At 36.8% G+C, this 19,763-nt stretch overlaps 2 protein-coding genes across 2 annotated transcripts; both read left to right on the forward strand.

Moving 5' to 3' along the window:
* Positions 1-338: 338 nt before the first annotated feature.
* herpud1 (homocysteine-inducible, endoplasmic reticulum stress-inducible, ubiquitin-like domain member 1) lies at positions 339-9,226 on the forward strand. The gene is made up of 8 exons (XM_008411743.2): positions 339-756; positions 2,363-2,440; positions 3,566-3,631; positions 5,364-5,518; positions 5,983-6,093; positions 6,179-6,550; positions 7,308-7,425; positions 7,608-9,226. The coding sequence occupies exons 1-8, from the start codon at positions 604-606 to the stop codon at positions 7,782-7,784; spliced, it is 1,230 nt and encodes a 409-aa protein (XP_008409965.1). The 5' UTR covers positions 339-603; the 3' UTR covers positions 7,785-9,226.
* Positions 9,227-10,362: 1,136 nt separating this feature from the next.
* Positions 10,363-19,317, forward strand: cetp (cholesteryl ester transfer protein, plasma). Its single transcript, XM_008411744.1, has 18 exons — positions 10,363-10,441; positions 10,655-10,929; positions 12,762-12,876; positions 12,963-13,094; positions 13,425-13,495; positions 13,820-13,907; positions 14,437-14,506; positions 14,588-14,648; positions 14,890-14,981; positions 15,112-15,211; positions 15,566-15,645; positions 16,556-16,606; positions 16,696-16,848; positions 17,373-17,440; positions 18,153-18,195; positions 18,581-18,656; positions 18,960-19,045; positions 19,137-19,317. The coding sequence occupies exons 2-18, from the start codon at positions 10,794-10,796 to the stop codon at positions 19,212-19,214; spliced, it is 1,500 nt and encodes a 499-aa protein (XP_008409966.1). The 5' UTR covers positions 10,363-10,441; positions 10,655-10,793; the 3' UTR covers positions 19,215-19,317.
* Positions 19,318-19,763: the final 446 nt, after the last annotated feature.

Consider the following 19,763-nt stretch of genomic DNA (forward strand, 5'->3'; position numbering starts at 1 on the left):
CTGAAAAGTTACTTTTTTAATAACAGACGGGTTAAAAAGAGGACACACTTTGTTGACTTTTCAGATACAACAAATGTAAGGGATACTACTGAAGTGAAAAATAGGGTCTTACATTAAAATTCCAGAAAATCTTTTGTTGACGAATTTATACGTATAAAATGGATATTCCTCTCTGTGTTAAAAATGTATAATGTGTTTAAGGAGTTGTCAACTTCGAGTAACCCTAAGAGCCAAAGTGAGCTATTTCAGGCACTATTGTAAAATAGACGATCTTTGAATAATTGTCTAGATTTCCGCGCATGCTCTCAGTGCAAACATTTGACGAGCCTCCACGTCTGAGCGAAAGTTGCGTTTAGCCAATCGGGAGCAGCCACAATGTGTTTGGAAACAATACTGTTCCTGTAAAGTGCCGTACGACGGACCGCATACAGACAGTTCTAGACGCTGCTCCGGTCGTAAAGTTTCTCAGCTCAAGAAAAGGTTTACTTTTGTTCCAGCCTTTCTACCAGTATATTTTATAAACAGACCGTCGCTGTTCCTGAGTAGCGTTATTGTAGCGAATACCTCCACCCAGTTACCGCGTCAACTGACTCAAAAGTGAAAATGGATTTAGAAGATTCTCAACAAAAGACGACCAGTCTTCTCGTTAAAACGCCTAACCAGGCTCAGGAGGACCAAATTATTGATGGCGTCGACATGAAGTGGACTGTAAAGGACCTTAAGGTTCATTTGTCGAGGGTTTACCCAAGCAAACCGGTATGTAATAAGAGGCTAGACATTAGCTCGAGGCTATGTTGTGGAATGTCATAACAGCCGCTCCGAGCTAACAGCTGTCAGCCATTTCCTCCGTATTATCTTCCTGCCTGGGTGTATCTGTTCTAAATGTCCGCTTGTTACGGGCTTTCAAAGGGGCCATAGAAATCTTCATGATGCTGTCTTTGTAACCCATAAATTCAGTTTTTTTACAATGTTTTCCTCAAGCTAAAAGGCACCAAGAGTACAGTTTGTGAAGCAAAGATTCAGCAGAGGTCATCTCAGGGCGCAGTAGTCAACAAGGTTCAATTTGAGTAGTTACTGATACAAAGAATACCCCAGAATAAAGTAGCTCGTTTTATCTGAACGAGCTACAAAATACATTTCAAACAATGACAACTTAATATTTGTCTGTGAAAATGAAGGTTTTAAGTTTTTTATAAGCTGAAGTTCTTGAATTAATGTCCCTCCATTTTCATTGAAACCTGTAAAATATTGCAACCCCAAAATGCATAAAAATGGCCACAAAGTGTTAAACTATCTTATATGAATGTTCTGTCTTTGGTAATCATATCAAATGTCTAATTACCCAAAATACTCAAAAAATCAGAATAGTTGTATTTATTCATGGAGAAGGACAGTTTTACAACAGGAATCAGGTGTATTAAATCTTAAAACAAAAAAAATTAGCTTTTTCATCATTCAAGGTAGATGTTTTAGTCAAAATATAGGGGCTTTGAGCAGGGCACTTGGTTGAATTTTTTTATTTAATTTTTTAAAGGGTGGTCTTCAGATAAATAAACATCCATTTTAAGGCCCCAACACTACCCCACCTATGTTGAATAAAATTGTAAAACTATATTCTGTGTATGTTTACCTTAATGTGGGAAAGTCTTGAGATGCCAAGAGCTAAAAAAGCATTTGTTTCTGAGATTAGATGGTGCAGGTAGTCAGTGAGAGGTGGTCAAACACAAAACTGGGGGGAAAAAAACGTCAAAGTTAAAAAGAAGCTGTAGTTTCACAGTAAAGTTAATTATTGATCAACTCTGGGAAGTTAGCCATGTGTTTTTAGCCAGCTCTGTAAATAATGAGTAACACGCCGCTTGTCAGTTGCAAATTTATGTAAATCTAAGAGTAAAATTGGCCAGGAAGCAGAAGAAATTTCATTTTTCAATCAAGCCATATCTGTTTTAGTTGTCAATATCTGAGGTAATCTTGATTAGGTCTGAATTGTCAATTGTCAGATGTTGTTTACCAGGGTACAGAATTTCTGAGGCAGGTGTTTGCAAGGAAAATGCAGAAATTGTAAGAAATGCTGTATTTCAATTTTTTTTTCCAAATGTTTTGCATAACTCACTTGAAATAACCTCAACTGTGTAGTATTTTAAAAATAACATTGCTGTCAAAAACTTCTACAAAAGTCAATTATTTAATGACAACATAGACATTTATTTGCAATTTGAAACCTAACATTTTAAGTTTTCTTTAGATGACTCTAGTAAATTATCCTTAGGGTATACAACTGGTTTAATGTGCGACTTTCTTTCTTCCAAATGATTTAATGCCTGAAATGTAAATATTTTTTTTGTTCTTTCTTTTTGTATTTTAGGCTATAAGTGACCAGAGACTGATCTTTGCTGGCAAGCTGCTGCCTGATCATTTGCACATCAAAGATCTTTTCAGACAGGTATGTTTTCATTGTGTTTATTGTTCATTACAATATGTTTATATTTATTAAAACTAACAAAAAATGTACAACTAAACTTTAAATCAGTAAAATTATTCTGGGTAATGCAGGGTACAGAATTTCTGGACATTTTTCTCATTGAACGTTGTTTGATATTTAACAGCCTGTTCAGGAGTTCCTCAGCCTGTAAACGAGTTCTTATTGTTTTTAAATTTAGTGTAGCCAAGTTAAAAAAATATAAGATAGAAGATATTTCATATCTTTTATCTTGCGAATGATTGTAATACAACACCGTTGTTTAGCAAACATCCTTATAAACACAATTTTTTTTCACGTTTTCTTCAGTTGCCGTGGCACTACTTTTATGAACTAATCCACATATTTTTTTTAAATGTGTCATGAATGTTTATCACTGGGCTGTGTTGCGAACCAGATTACCCAGCATGTCCTTACATATGGAGTAAATCCACTAACCTGCATGAACTTTAAAGGTGCAACTCTTGCTTTGAGGAAAGAAACACCAGTTCTGTGTTAAGTAAGAACAGTAGAGCTGAGCCTGGACCTGCATGCAAATACTGCTAATAACAAGAAATACAACAGGGGATCATTCTGGGGATCCATCGTGGAATGTCATTTGATTAGCAAATATTGTGATAGTGCAAAAGTCTAAAGGTCTATGGCTTCTATTTTTGTTTCCTGAAGAATTATATAATCACGTGTATCTATATTTTAGCAAAGACTTGTTTTTTTTTTTTTTCAAAGCTGAGGGAGGCAGAAGAAGAACAGAGTTTAAATCGGGTGTTAGAATCCACTGAGTGCTAAACTAGGCTATTGTTGTTGTTTTTTTTCTTTGCGTCTAACGAGTTTTTTTTTGTTAGATTTTATGTGACTGCGAAATTGTTCTGGTTTTTGAAGGTTTAAGGTGACCCAGACATTTCCACTGTGAAATAACTATGGTCTTGCGTAAACGGAAAAGAAACACCAACTGTGCTGTAGCCAAAGTGACAGAAAGACTAGCAGCACTTTGTGTTTATACCAGCTTGTTGTTATTTTTCTTTCCAAAGTGTCGTGTCTGTGAGGGTTTACATGGAGGGAAAAGTCACTTTTTTATCTTCAATTTTGCAGATGGACTCCATTCCCACTCTGCACCTGGTTTGTCCCATGAGAAATCCACCCCAAGCATCAACAAAGGTAAACATTAGTTTAAACAGTATTTAAATTTCTGATCTAGAACTGTAGTCTCTGCAGTTCTAGATTAGAATCTGTGCCAGGGAGGTATGCAGATGGATATTTGTGGGGTGGGAGCTCAATAACAAAGATAGAGTTTCAGGGGGCTCAAAAAGTCTTAAAACTTCAAAAAGTGTTTCATATGTCTCTCAAGTCAAACTAAAATTGCCTGCTCCTTTGTCATGAAGGAGCACATTGGGAGTGTTTGGTTGTGGGAACTGACAATCTGATGGGACAACCACCCTGCTGCTTCTCTGATGCCTGACAGTGACATCTGCCACCCTCCACCTGAGCATTACGCTAAGACCGTGGAAGGGTTTACCAAGCTTGGCTTAAAAAAAAAAGCTTTTTAGTAGCAGGGTAAAACCTTTCATCAGTAATGATTATGAATCTTACTGTAAATTGTATTAAAGTGTGCTTTTGGCTAACCTTGGGCTAAAAACCATGGAGTCACCTTCAACAGCTAAACTTATGGAGGTAGAGTTTTTCCTATTCATTCACTTCTGAAATCTATATCATAATGACCTTAAAATCTTACGCTTCACTCACTGAAACTGAGAAACCTTGGGAGAAACCGGTAAACAAGAGTTTTTCAAAAACATTTTTTTGTTTTATTAAATATGCGTCCAATGTTTTTGAGTACAGTTGTGGTTGCTTAAATTATGTAAACTATTGTTTTAAAATTTGCAGTGAGAGTTGCTAAAAGTGAATTGCCTTTTAAACTACAGAGCTCCTTCAGACAAGTGCTTGAGTAACTTAATGTCACTTTTACTGTTATGAAAGAGCGACCAAACACATATTTAAAGCAGAGATTGATTATTTTAACTCTGAATGTGTCTGGTTTTGTTTTCCTAAGTGGTTTGAGTTTGTCATCTTGTCAGCAGTTTGTTTTGCACGACACATTGTTTTGCATATTTAACTTCCTTATGTGGAGCTGGAAATACTGTTCAGACAAATGGTACCTTAATGTTTTTACTTAATCTTCTTTTAGTGATATTCTAGGCTTTTAAGACTTGGTTTTAGAAATTATATAGTTATTAGACTGATATATGTTTAATAAGATTTTAATAAACAAGTTGTTTTCAAAATGACAAAAACGTAAAAAAGAACCCTCTTTGTAGCAGGTGGGCTCATTCAGCTCCTCCTTTCCTACCGACATGCTATGAGGCGGAACAGTTCCACTTCAGCTGTCATCATTAAAGATCTCACACCTAAATGTGGCTCGCTTTGGTTTCACTGCCTTCTTTACTTTGGTTAATACTCAGAACCTGCAGGTGTTGGTTCATCCTGTTACTTGATTAAACCAGGGTGCTGCAGCTAGCAGCTCTTTGGACCTTCCACTCTTCATACCTTTTACTCAAAATGATTAACTGTTTTTTTAAATTATTATTTAGATCTAACATTTAGAGGTTTTTCAATAGAATAATTGCATTGAATTTCCACAATGGAATGACACTAAAGTACCAGTAATATTTTTAGCTTTATCTTTTTAGTTATTAGGTTGGAAATTATATGCTTTTTTTGATTGATATATTTTTTTACAGCGTTTTCCACAAATGTCAACATCGTATAAAGGAAACTACATCTATTCTCTTTGCTAGACTGAAAGCAAAATGTCTCTTTGGATTGTAAAAGTTGCAGAGCCCTGGTGTACACCAACTCTCACATTTCTCATGCTTTGTGTTTTGTTCTGCAGACCAAGGAGGCAGAACAACCACATCCTTCCAGTTCAAGCCCACCTCCCAGCACACCAGAGCTCAGGCAGAGGAGGCAGACATCTTCGGCTCAGGCAACTTCTACTCAGATCCACACGCAGACGCCTGGAGCTCCAACATGGCCTGCTTCAGCACCGTAAGCTATGAAGAGAGCATCCTTAATTACAGAGTGTTTTAAACAAGGTGCAAAGTGGGAGGGGATACTGCATAAAGCTGCTGAAGATTGTTTATAAAAGTCTAAGAATCTCAGATTAAAGAGAGGAAAACCACAAGATGCAGCTTGTAATTACCCCAAAACATACAATCATTTCTGTTTGCTACTCTCTTCAGAGTAACCTCTTGTCACAGACTGAAGTGAAATTTAAAGACATTGACAAGAAATCACTTGGGAGTTTCCATGAGAGCAACTAACACTTTCAGAATGAGTAGCTCTTTTATAAGTGCAGTTTTCAGATTCTGAGCATTAGTATTAACTTCCACCTGACCAATAAATAAATATGCATGTGGGTTGTAAGCCAAGCATTCCATATTTTATCGCTGCTGGTATTTTTTCCTGGACAAAAGATCACGTTTCTTATAAGATTTCTATTTTTCCTGCAGCGCTGCAGCGTCCCAGCTGACCCAGCCAACCTTTCCTGCCTTATCCCTGTACAGCCCTCAGCAGCTCCTGTGGCTCCAGCATGTCTATGCAAGACAATATTACATGCAGTAGTGAGTATCTGTTGATTATTAATCTTCTCCATTGTTCCTCGACTTTTGTAATTTCTGATCTCTAAATCTAATTTCCCACCAATAGCCACGCAGCCATGGCAGCGGCAGGTTCTGTTCCCCCGCCGCCGGTGGCAACCATCGCCCAATACCCACCTGTCCCTGCCCACCAAGTTCCTGTCCCAGCCCCTCTGGCCAATCAGAACCCCATTGACAACCTGCCAGTGAATCAGAACCCGGTGCAGGACGCTGCTTTCATCAACCCGGGGGAGGCCAATCAGAACATGCGAATGAACGCACAGGGCGGGCCCGTAATGGAGGACGAGGAGGACGTGGAGCGCGACTGGCTGGACTGGTTGTACTCCGCGGCAAGACTCGGCGTCCTGCTCATGATCGTTTACTTCAACTCCAACCTGAGCCGCTTTCTGATGGTGATGAGCACGCTGCTCGTCATGTATCTGTAAGCTTCTCTGCTACGCTTCGTTTTTATACTTTGAACCAGTTTGAGAATAAATCTTCTTGGCTGATGAACAGCATTAAGAAAAGTGGAAAAAAAACAAGTGATCCTTTTCCATAAATGATCAGTCATAGTTTGGTTTCCTTTGATTATATATTAGTGGCTGTGAATGTATGATTCAGCCATAATTCAGTTGGACAAACAAAAATCAATTTTAGCAAGTAACAGATAAAATTTGAAGTCCATGTGCCAAACACGTTCTCTATTCAGTAGAAAAAAACAAAAACAGAATGAAGCTTTGAAGTTTGTTTTTTTTTATTGTATCTGAGATATTAGTGGTGACTGACCAGCAGGGGGCGCACTGTGGCATTTCTGCTGCACATAAGTAGCTGCTGAGTGAATGCAATCTGAGGCACTTAGTTGTTCTAAAAACTTGTATCTCCTTTTTCTTCAAACTCCTCAGGAGAAAATATTTTCTTTCTTTTTTTTTGCACACACAAAAAGTTAAATATGCTAATGTTATGTAATGAATTTTCATTCAGAATCCTGCTTTTTTTTAGTTAATTTTATAGGGTTTTTAAAAATTGTATATATTTTCTTTATGGATTCTTGTTTTAAGTCAGACTTTTGGCTTTGCAGTGCACATCCTTGTTAATTGTACTGACTTTGATCTTACGGCCCACAGTTATTTTTTAATACTGACAAAATTAAACATTTTGGCATTTACAGAAACTAATTTCTTATCTCTTTGCATATGCAGACACACTATGGGCTGGTTCCCCTTCAGAAGGCCAGCACCGGTCCAAGGACCCCACCTCCAGCCCCCTGAGGTCCAACACAACCAGCAGAATGAGGACAGGAACCCCGAGCATCACCATGTAAGAATTTCAGATTTTATTCACTTAAGTTTCCAGTTTCTTCAAATCGTTTAAACATGCCCTTCGCTAATATTATACCAGAATGGTTTTGACCTCATCATAAGTGAACAAATGACCCGCAGATGGAGGTTTATTGGGAACTACTTTTCACTGAGAAACCTTTCTGTCCTTTGACTCTTCAGGCCGAAGAACCAGCTGATGGGCCGATTGTGGAACACGCAGCTGAGGAATCTGAGGAGCCAATGACGGCAGTTTTAGTTCCTCCTCACAGGGTGTCCGTCATGTGGACAGCCTGGGTCTTCTTCAAAACTTTCTTCTCCTCCCTTATACCCGAGGCTGCTCAGGGTGTGGCGAACTGAGTTCCCAAGGGGGCAGCGTTTGGTTTATAACGGCAACCGGAGAGCATGCTGGGATCCTAGGAGCTGCTGAAGCAGCAAGAAGTGGCAAACCAAATACCAGCACAATGAGACTTGCCAAAAAAATATGGACGGTACCAAAGGACTGAAAGCTGGCAGTTTCTCAATGCTAGTTTCAGGTTTCTATCTCGGCACCATGTTTAATGCTTCATCAGAAGGTAACGGGCACAAGGTGGAACCTGAAGGTAAAGGATGGAAAGTCTTTGCTTTTTGCGATTTCTCTTTTAGTGTGAGGGATTATTTATTTCCAAAAGCATTCAAATTTCATTAGATCTAAAAGAGAAAAAAAAAAAGAGTAGTATGTGACCAGAAAGTTTGTCACATACAGATACTCCTGAATCTGTTTTTAGATTCTCAGAAAGAACATGCGTTAGCACATTTTTAACAGAGGTGTTTTTCACTTTTACACTTTTTGTCTCTACGAAGACAAATGAACTCATTGTACCATAAAAAAATCAGCTTGTTAGTCTGTGATTGCAGGTGAGTTGCAGGAGTGCCACGCTATAAACCTTAAGTTATAATTGGAATACAATTTATTTCAAGAAAACTGAAGAAGGAATTCATGTCCTGGATTAAACACAGAAAAAAGGTTTGATCCCAGATAATTTTTTTCCACCTCTTTCATTCCACTCTAAGGGTTTTAAGGTGGATTCTTTTTATTGAAACATTTTTTGTGACCAAATATGAATGTTTTTACCTAACTGATTTGAAAAGTAGTTTATAAAAGCATGTTTAAAAAAAACAGAAAAAGCTGCAAATATATTTTTTTGTGTACACAAACGCACTTTACATCCAACTTCTATCATATGCAACCTTCAAAATAGAGGTTATGACTCGCGACTTTTTAGGGGCTCGGAGCCTTTCACACAAATAGTTGAGATTACAGATCAAATTCAATATAAAGAAGCAAAATATATCGTGAAAAATTATATTAGGACTTTAGGTCTCAGTTTTTTGTCTTTTTTTTTTCTGGTACCATTCCAGATTACATAATACAATACACTATTACTCTTCTTCCTGATATTTTATATAATAATTAACATTGAATGGGAAGTGATCAGATACAAATGACTTTAGTACTTCATACTTCATTCTTTTGCATGAATTTTGATCTGTAATGGTAAATAAACAGGTTTTATAATCTTGTCTCTGTAAAGCCTTGAAGTAACTTTTAAGTAAGCAGAATGAAAGGTAATTGTGTAATCGTGTATATTTTCTGTACCTTAACTTAATGCTTGTCTCCTATGTGGGGAGGAAAGAAGACTGGCAACGGTCCCTGTATAGTCGACATTTCTATCTTTATTTTTGTTCCAACCTTAAAATGGCCCTTACAATGGAAATGTTTCCTATAAAAGATGCAATAAATGTTTGTATGTCAAATGATACTTTTTTGTTTTGTGTTTTTTGTGAAGAAACTGTTTCTGCCCCTTTTAAGAAACAAAAAAAGTCCCTTCATTTTCCACTGCATAAGGAAGTCATAGGGAAAAGCCCTGATGTAATATTCCCCAGAACTTGTAGCTAAACATTTGATTGGTCAAATGTTTTCGACCGACTCTGTTCAGTTATTTGACGTTTAAATTCCACCACAGTTCACGTGTTTGCTAAAAGTTAAACTGTAATAGGTTGAGATCTCCAAGACGAGGTTGGGACAATTTATAGTTCAAAGAAAATATTTGTACATTTTTTTGCAGTTCAGACCCTGTAGGAACTTCAGAGGCGGTTCAACGAACTAAAATCCTCTCTATGAATCCGCAGTTGACTTGCTGTGATCAGAGAGGCTGAATGTTTGGTTCCAGCTGAGCTGATACCAAGTATTTTACATAAACCCTCAAACTTGACTTGAGGTAGTTCTGCAGTGAAAGTCAGAACCTCCTGCTCACCAGAGAAATCTCCAACACCATTGTGCTGCGCCAGATAGCTTTTGTGAGTTTATTTTTCGTGGTGTGTGTGTGTGTGTGTGTGTGTCTGTACCCTGTTGTGCCCCCACAGACCCATGTCTCAACCCTTCACTGAAACAGTCGGGCCTGTAGCATCCTCAAGGATTTACGCACGATGTAAAATTATAAAACTGGGTTTATTCTGGTGTTGACAACCCATGAGAAAATGACAACAAAAATACCATATGAGAACAAATTCTCGTACTTTATGTCTAACGCTTAACGATTGATCACAGAAAATAAGCATTTAAACTAACGGAGCTCGTGAGCTGACGTCCAGGAGGGGCTAAATAATCCTTAATGATCTTGAGGATTTATTCTGTTTATCTCCAATTTACATCTCTCACTCTCTGTGTGGATCATCAGTTGCGTCTTGCACATCGCGTCTCACAGCTCGTATAAAACTTAAATATGAACAAAATTTAATACTGGGTAGTAAAAAAGTTGGAATGTATAATACTGTTACAAGGCCAAATTCACCTCATCCACAGAGGAGATTCGGGGGACAAAACGCAGTAGGACATGAACACTTGGACTCGGCTCCTATATCCAGTTACCCTGACAACCTTTGGATGTCAAAACCCTCTTTGTTCAAACAGAGCTCAGTACGGGGAAGTTGGTCACCTGGACAGAGCAGGAAAACTGGGAGTTTCTGACAAAAATGTAGGTTTTTCAAGTTTTTGGACGTTTTTAAAGATCATTTTTCTGGGTGTGTACAATAATATTTGCCTTGACTTCTTTTCTTTAATACCAGCTATTTTTCTTCTTGTGTCATCTTTAATTTGTGTAGTAGGTTTTTTCAGCTGTTGCCTCACTGACAAAGTTGCACTTTGACCTGTTTTGTCTGAGTCTGTGTTTGTCTCTTCACTCCTACAGTACAAAACTCAACTCCTCCGTTTCTGATTGGATGAACGAGGCAGTTTGTCCCTGGAAAGCTACGGTACGCTGAACCTGTAGCTGTAACAGGCTGCAGAGCAAATGCTACAGTAATTCGAGAGTCGGAGGATCTAGCAGAATGCCAGGCGACACTCTCCCACTGCTGCTGCTCCTCTCTCTGTTTGGAACGACCCACAGCTGCCTTCAGGATCCTTCTTCGGCCTACAAATACACTGGAGTTGTGTGCAGACTCACCTATCCTGCGGCTGCTGTGTGTGAGTAGTACTGACATCCTCCGATCCAATCTGATTATGCTAAATGCAACAAGTGAATGTAGTTGAACCAGAAAGTTTTTACAGTTCAATTTCTCCAGAGCAGAAACTGAGAAATGATGAAGTCCTCACCAGCGGCTTGTCTAATGGAGGGTCAAGGGTGACATTGATGTGTACACTGATTGGGTGTTTTTGCTCTACCGCCTCTTCTAAAGGCTGGTTCCCAGTTAAACCCAGTGACACCAGATCCCTGTCATCTTACATCAACCAAGCTCTACGATGCAGATGCTAAATTCACCCATCATTGCTTTGTTTTCCTTACTTTGTTGGTCTTGATCAATATTTCTCCAGGACTGCTGAAGGTTTTCATTGTTTTACTGTGACCTTTGGCTTCTCTCTCACTTAGTATCTGACTATTTTCTGAGGATTGTTCGACTGTTTCTGTTAGGCTACATTAACTCTGACTTGTGCATTGTTCAGCAGAGAAGAAGGTCTCTAAAGTTGTGTGTTTTCAAAACACACAACAGACAACTTACTGAATAATTTAGGATATTTGTTCCCAGCATTTTTAAACTAATACAAATTCTGTAAACTACCAAGGGAAGCATGTTTTGACAGGTAGAAGACTGTTTTTTTTTATTGTCAGCAAGTACAAGTGTAGTTATATTGGCCAGAAAAGGAACTCCAAGCTCAAGATATGACTTATAATAAAACTTTATTAAGAGCAAAAACAGAACAAGACAAACATCGAGTTGATGAAAACAAAGAAATGTAAACAAAGGATACAACTCGAGCATAAACACAAAATAGCAGGCGCTTCAATTCGTTCCAACACATAAAATAAAAAAATTATATATTCCAATTGTCTTTCAAGTTTTTTGTTATTGTTGCTCTCCAATATTAAGAAAATATAATGTTTTATATACTCAAGTAATTCAATGAAAATTGGCTTATGATTGGAGACCTTCATGAACATGGAATTAGGACAGAAAAAGCAAGTTAATAACATTAAAGTAAGAATTTACTGACAATATCTGAATTACCAAACGAGATGTTCTTTCAATATAAGAAAAAATTGTGATTGACAATAAATTTTAAATCTATTAGCGTTTATGCGTCAATCTGCGCACGTGTCCTAAAATCTGCCATTTCAAAAGGTTTTCAAAACGTTCAAAATGTGAGATTGAAAGGTTTGAATATAGGCTCTGCAAAGATGTTTGAGCATACTACTGATGATGACTCATCAAGGAGGGCACAATTGAACCCAGTGGAAGTTGAGGTTGGCTTTCATTATTTATGTAAAAAAAATATATTACACATGGTGAAAGTCGGCTTTCCCTCTTCTTGTTTTCATTGATAAGCCCATGACTTCCTCTATGAGTTCAATCATCATTTTAAGACTTGAAGCTGGTTTGGGTTATGTAGCTGGAGAATGTTTCAAAGCACATCAGCCAGGTGTGGAAGTGGACCAGTCAAAGTCCAGATTTAGATTAAATAGAGGTGCTGTGATGTGCTCAAAAACTCTCCAAACTGGCAAAATGTTTTATTTTTTTTTTACATCGGGGAAGGTCGGCTCCATTTAAATAATATTTATCCATACTGGAAAAATGAAATCATAGTTTCCAAACTGTTTTCCAAGATTATCTTTGTATTATATTAAAATGTGTTTGATGATTTGAAACTTTTGATACAAAAAAAGTAAAACTACAACATAAAAGGAGAAATTTGTTTTGTTTGGGGTTTTTTTTTACCACTCTGTTAAGTCTACTCCCTCTAGCTGAGCCTATGAGGTTTTTTCACAGTCTGGTCCTGTTTCTGTTTCTTTATGTCTTTAGTGAATGAGAAAACCACTAAAGTTATTGAGGCAGCTTTCCAACATGCCCGTTACCCAAGCATGCAAGGAGAGAAATCTGCTGGTTTCTTTGGCAAAGTCTCATATGGCCTAGAAAAGTAAGTGCTCACGCTCAGACCTCCACAAAAATGTACCAACAGCACAACAGGCTGCTGCAGGTTTTTTCTCTTTGTGACTCACCCAGTTTGGAGATTTACAACCTGTCGATCGGCCGGAGTGACTTTGAGCTGCGTCCAGGGGAAGGCATCGGTCTGGAGATAAACAACGTCTCCGCTGTGTTCAGTGGCACCATTCTGTACGGATACGGAAGCTGGCTGTGAGTCTGAAAGTGCAAGTTTGGTCAAAAAAGTCAACACAGTTTTATACACGTTTAATTATTTACCTTCAACTTTTTTGTTGCGTTTTGTCACAAATCACAGCGTACTTGATCCAATATTTATATGATAGATCAACTCAATGTAGGGAATATTGAGGGGTGGAAGAAAAGTGGTATATTGGTTTATGTCTTTTTTTTTTTATATAAAAATATGAATAATTCAAAATCTATTTTATACTGTTCTTCTGTTGTGTATCATACCAATGGAATATGTTTATGGTTAGAATGTTTCATTTATTCAATAATTTCTTTTTTTTCTTTTCTCATCAGAATGAATGTTGGACACAGACTTGACTTTGAGGTTGAAACTCAGATTGATCTTGGAATCAACCCAAAACTTTGTAAGTAAATCATGATTACTTTTATTTCCCGAAAAAATACATTTTTCATTTAACTAGTTTCACACAGTTGTTTCACTCTAGTAATTTTATTATTATCCACTAATTTTCAGATTCAAAAATGTTTTATTAAAGTTTAAATATGACTATTCTTTGCTATTGATTAACGTTAAAAAAAAAAATCTCTGTGCCCATTCTCAACCCCAACAAACTCATCATAATGTATTTTGGGGTTTAACTATAACACTTATTATCATAGATAGTTACATTCACTACCTCAATTTTTTCTAATAAATTCTTCTTTCTATTCCCAATCTTTTTGTTCAGACTGCGGTAATTCAAAGGTCGCTGCAGACACTTCTGATTGTTACCTGAATTTTCACAAGTTTCGCCTCTATCTGGAGGGAGACAAGGAGTAAGTGATGAAACTATACTAGATTAAAAAAAAGTATACACACATATATGTTAAAATCCATGTTTCTGTGATGTAAAAAAAAAAGTCACATCAAAGTTGACTGTAAAACTTCAATTTTCAATTAGACATGTCATGTTGAATCCAACTGAAACCAAATACATTTGTTGAGGGGAAAACTTTAAAAATGATCTTAAAAAATGGTAATGACTACAATGCAGTACTGATTACTGTACTCTTTTCAATATTTTTGGGGCACTAGAAGTCTTTATAGAATGGCATTTTTACAGGAAAGAGAAGGGGAAGACATGCTGCAAAGTTTTGTAGAGATGTAAACAAAAACAATGGTATCAATCAGGATAAGGGTGTTACAAAAATACACAGTTTTGTATGTACCATTTCACAGTAACGGTAATGATCGGTACTGAAAACATGAAAACAGTGAAATTACTGAAGCAAGACATTTTTCCACAACTGAAAACTTTGGCGATATGTTCACTGGTGTTGATGTGTCTCACTGTTTGTTGGTCAGGCCCAACTGGCTGAAGAAGCTCTTCACTGACTTCATCACCTTCACAGTTAAGCTGGTCGTCAAAGGACAGGTGAGCGTGGAGACCGCAGGTTTTGGTGTCTTCATATCAGCTTCCAGTCAAACGTAATGACAAGTGTGTCGTCAAATGCAGATCTGCAAAGAAATCAACAAGCTGGCAGACATCCTGGCTGAATTTATACAAGACACAGCAGGTGAGAGTTATGTTGTCTGTGAAATCAAGGTTAATGTTGTCTCAGTGCCTACTTGACCAAACTGAAGAACTAATTTATCCTAATTGTGGCCCAGTTAGCAGATTTTTATCCCTGTCCGATAGAACAGTGCGGGATTACGGGGAAAATCCTTTTCATCTTAGTTGTAGGCTCTTAAATCTTCATGTTTAACGTCCTAAGATTGTCGTAACATCCGAACGTTTGGCTTTTTTTGTGTCTGCAGCTGACTTCCTCAGTGATGGCGGCATCAGTGTTGACATTGGTGTAACTACGACTCCTCTCATCACAGCGAACTACATAGAGTCCTACCACAAGGTTAGAAAGATCGTTTGAAATCATCTGAGTATTTTAGTTGTGTGTAGTAAATATAGCATCCCTTATCTTGTCAGAACTATGTAGTGTCATAAGCCTTTCCTTGAGGCATTTTGATGTTTATCTCCTTCAGGGTCTGACAACCTACTTGAACTTGACTTCTGTGATCAACGCCTCAGTTTTTCTCCCAGATCACCTGACTGAAAACAGGATGCTTTACTTCTGGTTCTCAGGTGGGCTGAGTGAAACTCCACAGACTCAGGAATGACGTCTTGAAGTATTTACTGACATCAATTTTCTTCGAAACTGCAACAGGATAACAAAAAAATACATATAAGTATTGTTGCTGTAACGTCAGAATCACTACATACACCGTTTTATACATAGACTTCTGGTCCGAGTTCAGCTTAGCAACAGGTCGAATATTTATATTAATTAATTACTACAGATTTTTATTACAGATTTGACCCTGTAAATCCAGCTTGAAGTAAATTATTGAAGCACACTTGAAGGAAAGTTGCTATTACTTTCCATAAAGTAGTCGCGACCTTGCTGTTGGTATTGTTTGTTTACCTTCTTAACAACAGATGAAGTTTTCAAACCACTGATTGCTGCTGCTCATCAAGATGGCCGCTTCCAACTTAACATCTCATCAGAAGAGCTTAAGGTGAGTCGTTTTCTGCCAAAAGTGGTGGAAATTAAGTATCTTGGCTACTTGTTCTCTAACAAGTCCCATTTCGTAGATAAGTCGATCTGTTGGGTCTTAATCTGCAGCGATGTGAGCACAAAGCTGGTCTTCTTTGTTTCTAAAAAAGTTCCCGGTGGTAGTCTGTCAGAATAAAAGGATTATGTACACAGTGTTTGTAAAAACCTAGTGGCATCTGTATGTGTGAACATCTGGCACTTGGGATGTTCTGTTTTTGGACTAAATAATCTGCAACCTGCAGCTCCAAAGCCACTTTTGGCTCTTTATAATTATAGCCAACAATGAGAAAAACCTAAGAGTTTTTTTTATTTATTTGTAAAGATAAAAGAAAGGCTAGTTCAAGTATTTATTTGTGTTTGTTCATGCTATGTTCAAATTAAATCTCCAAAACAAAATGCCACCAATCATAAATGTAACATTTTGTCAGTCCACTTTATTTACTTTATCAGAAGCAAGTTGCTCCAAAGTGCTTCACAGTAACATTAATAAAATAACACAGAGGAGTAGATAAAACACACAAAAAAAGACATAAGAAAAGACATGATAAACGGTTTAGATAGATTACTAATAAATAAAAATATGTCAAAAATAAGAACGAAACTAAATATCAGGCCTTATTTAATTCAAATTAAAGCTTATATATATATATATATATTTTTTTTTTTTTTTTTACAAATAACTGAAATATGTACATAAAGTTAATTATTCAGTAGATGTTCATAAAACTTGAAAAGCTTGCAGATGTCACGCAATAAGTATGAGGCCCAAAGTTTCTGTTTGGACGTCAACGACTCGTCGAGCCCCGACATAAACAATCACATCAAACAGAGTCACAACTAAAACTGCTCCATTTTTTTTGTGTTTGTTTCAGACACTTTTTGAGACAAATCTCTCCAGCATCAAGCCTGAATATGTTGAAAAGGTAATATTAAAAAAACCAAACATTTCCCTTTTTCCGTTTTGTTTATTTATTTCCAAATATGAGATGTTGCTTTATGTCTGGCTGCTCAGTGCTTGTTGGGATCAGCCTCCCCTGAGCTGCGAGCGTGGAGCTCCTCCATTCCCACTCTGAACACATCCACCGTGGGAACGTCAGTCTGGGCCCAGGCCACCGGAGAGCTCTACTGTGGGAGTCGAAGCAAACCAGTGCTGTCCTTTCAAACGGTGCATCGAGGCATTTTTCACAGAGTTTTGAAATGTTAACATTCAAAACATTTCAAAACTCACTTACCACAATATGCTTTACATATTGTGGTAAGTGAAGATTTGAAACTGTTCAGCTCTTGTGCTCCTTTATCAGCACAGACAGATAGAAAGGGTTTAGAAAGCAGTTTGTGTAAAAGTGTAAGCGACGTGAACGAAGCTCTTCAGTTCAAATTTTGCACATTTTCAGGAAGGAAAGAAACGATAAATAGCAACACAGATTTAGTTCTGCAAAAAAAAAGGGAGCGTACCTTCTTTTAGCTGTAAGTTTGTGTTTTCAGTCTTTAAAGTTTCTAACAGCATTTAAATATAGCCAATAAATGTCATTGTTTTAAAACAAAAATGTAGCCAAAGTAGAGAGGCTGTGTGCAGAAAAACAATGTACACTCTTGCTCTGTGGGATTCATTAAGGAAATAGCATCTAGCTAGTTTCAGTCACTATTACATCTTTTGTAACTAATATGTGTTTGTTCCTGTATTTACAGAACATCACCGTAGACGTCACAGCTTCCTATGCAGATAAGAAACTCTTTCTCCATGGCAAACCACGACAGTAAGAGACTTTCTATAAGTAGAAAGAAAAAACATACTAAGAAGTAACTTTGCTGCAACTTCCCCTGCCTTAATGAAGGTACAGCCTGAGCTTTTTTAGCATTTGGTTTAAATTAAATGCAGCTTGCAACAGTTGATGGAGACGATAGTAGCAAGAACAAAGCGTTAAGTATTTGTTATTAGTACTTAGAACTGGAAGACTTCAGACTAAAGTTCAAGGCCAGACACTTACATTTATGAAGATATTATTATTATTATTATTATTATTATTATTATTATTATTATTATTATTATTATTATTATTATTATTATTATTATTATTATTTGCATAAGTAGGCTTAACTATACATTTTTAGGATGACAAGACAAAATACGTTCTTCTAGTGTCAGAACAGACACTCCAGTTTTTGTCTTATAGCCGCAGATATAAATGTTTCATTGTTGCTATTATCTATCTGATGGAGATTAATACCACTCTGAGTAATTTTTAAGTGGTATTTCAAAAAACATTTACCATACAAGACAAATTGTTCTCCGTGCCATGTTTTATTTAAGGAATAAGTAATCTTAGTCATTTGTCAAGATACTCTTCATTTGGGGTTTAAAAAGATAATTGTAAATCTACAGTTGAACAAAAAACGCATACTAATAAAATTTTAGTCAGTGTGTGTACAGATTCTGTCGCTTGTTTGTGATGGAAATGATAATTACAGGATCTCTGTCATCCGAGCTGAGCTGCCCCAGCAGACTACACTGGTGAGTATTTTATTTTAGCATTTGTTTTAAACTAAACATTTATTTTTATTGCAGAATACTTTAGCAGATGAGCCTCATCCCACACGTGAGAAAAAAAACAAAACAACAGAAAAGCACTGGTGATAATAATAATGGAAAGTGTGGGAAAACTGATCAAATTATATCACACAATGGGCAATCGAAACGTTTCAAAACCGTAAAATCAATTTGCAAACCATGAGCTTTCCACATGCTATTGTTTTTTTGTTTTTTTTCCTGCATTCATCTCTCAGTTTTTATTCAGTCTTACCTTGCTAAAGTTGAATTGGTTTTCACAGACATGAAAGCAGAGAACGCTTAAATGTTTTATCGGGATTTCTTCACTGACTCATCGTTCTGTTTCCAGATAAACGACGACGACGCTCAAGTTGAGTTTATAAGGGAAGCTGTGGAGAAAATAGGCGTTCCTAAAGTCCTGTCTGGTACGAAATGGGCCCACTAAATAAAATAAACACAATCTTCCAAATGCCAACCTTACTCCTAATCAATTAGGCAGCTTTTTGATTAACATGAACTTTTTCAGAATTTATTTATTTATTTTTTTACTTATGAACACTTATGACTTTAAATAAATCATTCTTAACATTTTACACTTTACTTTAATAATCTAATCCCTAATGGCGAAAAAGTTTCCGCCCCATATATGTAATTATTTATCCATATGGTGGCTCCATAAAATCCTTGCTACATCCGTAACAGGAGCTGAGAAATGTGTTGTTTTCCAGTTTTGGAGGTGGAGATAACCAGGTTGATGGACAAACAGGGGGCAAACTTGTTTGATATCATTGACCCTGAGGTGCTTCATCAGGAAGTAAGATATGTGTTTTACTCTTTTTTTTTCTTTTTTTTTTGTTGTCTGTATTCAATATCTGCACAGTGACCTTTCCTCTCTCGTCCTGTAGGGATATATTGTGACTCGGATGGATTTCGGTTTCCCTCATCATCTTCTTGTGGACTTCCTCAAGAGGACGCTGCAGTAACTGTGCTGCTTGAAGAGCCAGTCTTCTCTCAAAAATCAGTTTTAAGCAGCTCTGTTTACCTTCAATTTAGAAAGAAAATAAAAAAATAAATAAATAAAAAATGCATTTCCTTTTGTTTTGTTTTTTGTTATTGTAGAAATAAACAAAGCATACATATGAAGTTGTTGATGTTACTGACCTCATCTGGAAAACTTTCCCCACATCCAGAAAAGACCCACTGAACATTTCCTTAGTTTTGTGTTTGTGTTTACTTTTTTGTTTTGTATATGTTATTAAAAAAAATACCCAGACAGTTGCTTTTGTTTTTGTGTTTCTTTCTTCTGTAAACATACTATCGAGTTCTGCACAAATCTAAATTCTGGGTGATTAGAAGAAAACATTTCTTTCTTCTGTTCAGGAATGCCCAAGATAGAACGTGAATTGAATGTAAGGCACATAATTTCACCCATTATTAACTCCTTTACTTTTAAAATATATTATAAAAATGATTTATTTTCAGTTATACTTATTTAATATTTATTTCCTACCTCTGCTCCTCCCTTGCTTTTT

Source organism: Poecilia reticulata, linkage group LG6 (genome assembly GCF_000633615.1).
Source record: "Poecilia reticulata strain Guanapo linkage group LG6, Guppy_female_1.0+MT, whole genome shotgun sequence".
NCBI classification, from domain to species: Eukaryota; Metazoa; Chordata; class Actinopteri; order Cyprinodontiformes; family Poeciliidae; genus Poecilia; species Poecilia reticulata.

Excerpts from the sequence above, each read along its gene's own strand:
- herpud1 (XM_008411743.2), top strand. The coding sequence starts at position 604 with ATGGATTTAGAAGATTCTCAACAAAAGACGACCAGTCTTCTCGTTAAA. Across the intron at positions 3,632-5,363 it reads CACCCCAAGCATCAACAAAG|ACCAAGGAGGCAGAACAACC; the intron begins GTAAACATTAGT and ends TTTGTTCTGCAG. Across the intron at positions 6,094-6,178 it reads AGACAATATTACATGCAGTA|CCACGCAGCCATGGCAGCGG; the intron begins GTGAGTATCTGT and ends TCCCACCAATAG.
- cetp (XM_008411744.1), top strand. The coding sequence starts at position 10,794 with ATGCCAGGCGACACTCTCCCACTGCTGCTGCTCCTCTCTCTGTTTGGA. Across the intron at positions 14,649-14,889 it reads ATTTATACAAGACACAGCAG|CTGACTTCCTCAGTGATGGC; the intron begins GTGAGAGTTATG and ends TTGTGTCTGCAG. Across the intron at positions 15,646-16,555 it reads TCTCATCAGAAGAGCTTAAG|ACACTTTTTGAGACAAATCT; the intron begins GTGAGTCGTTTT and ends TGTTTGTTTCAG.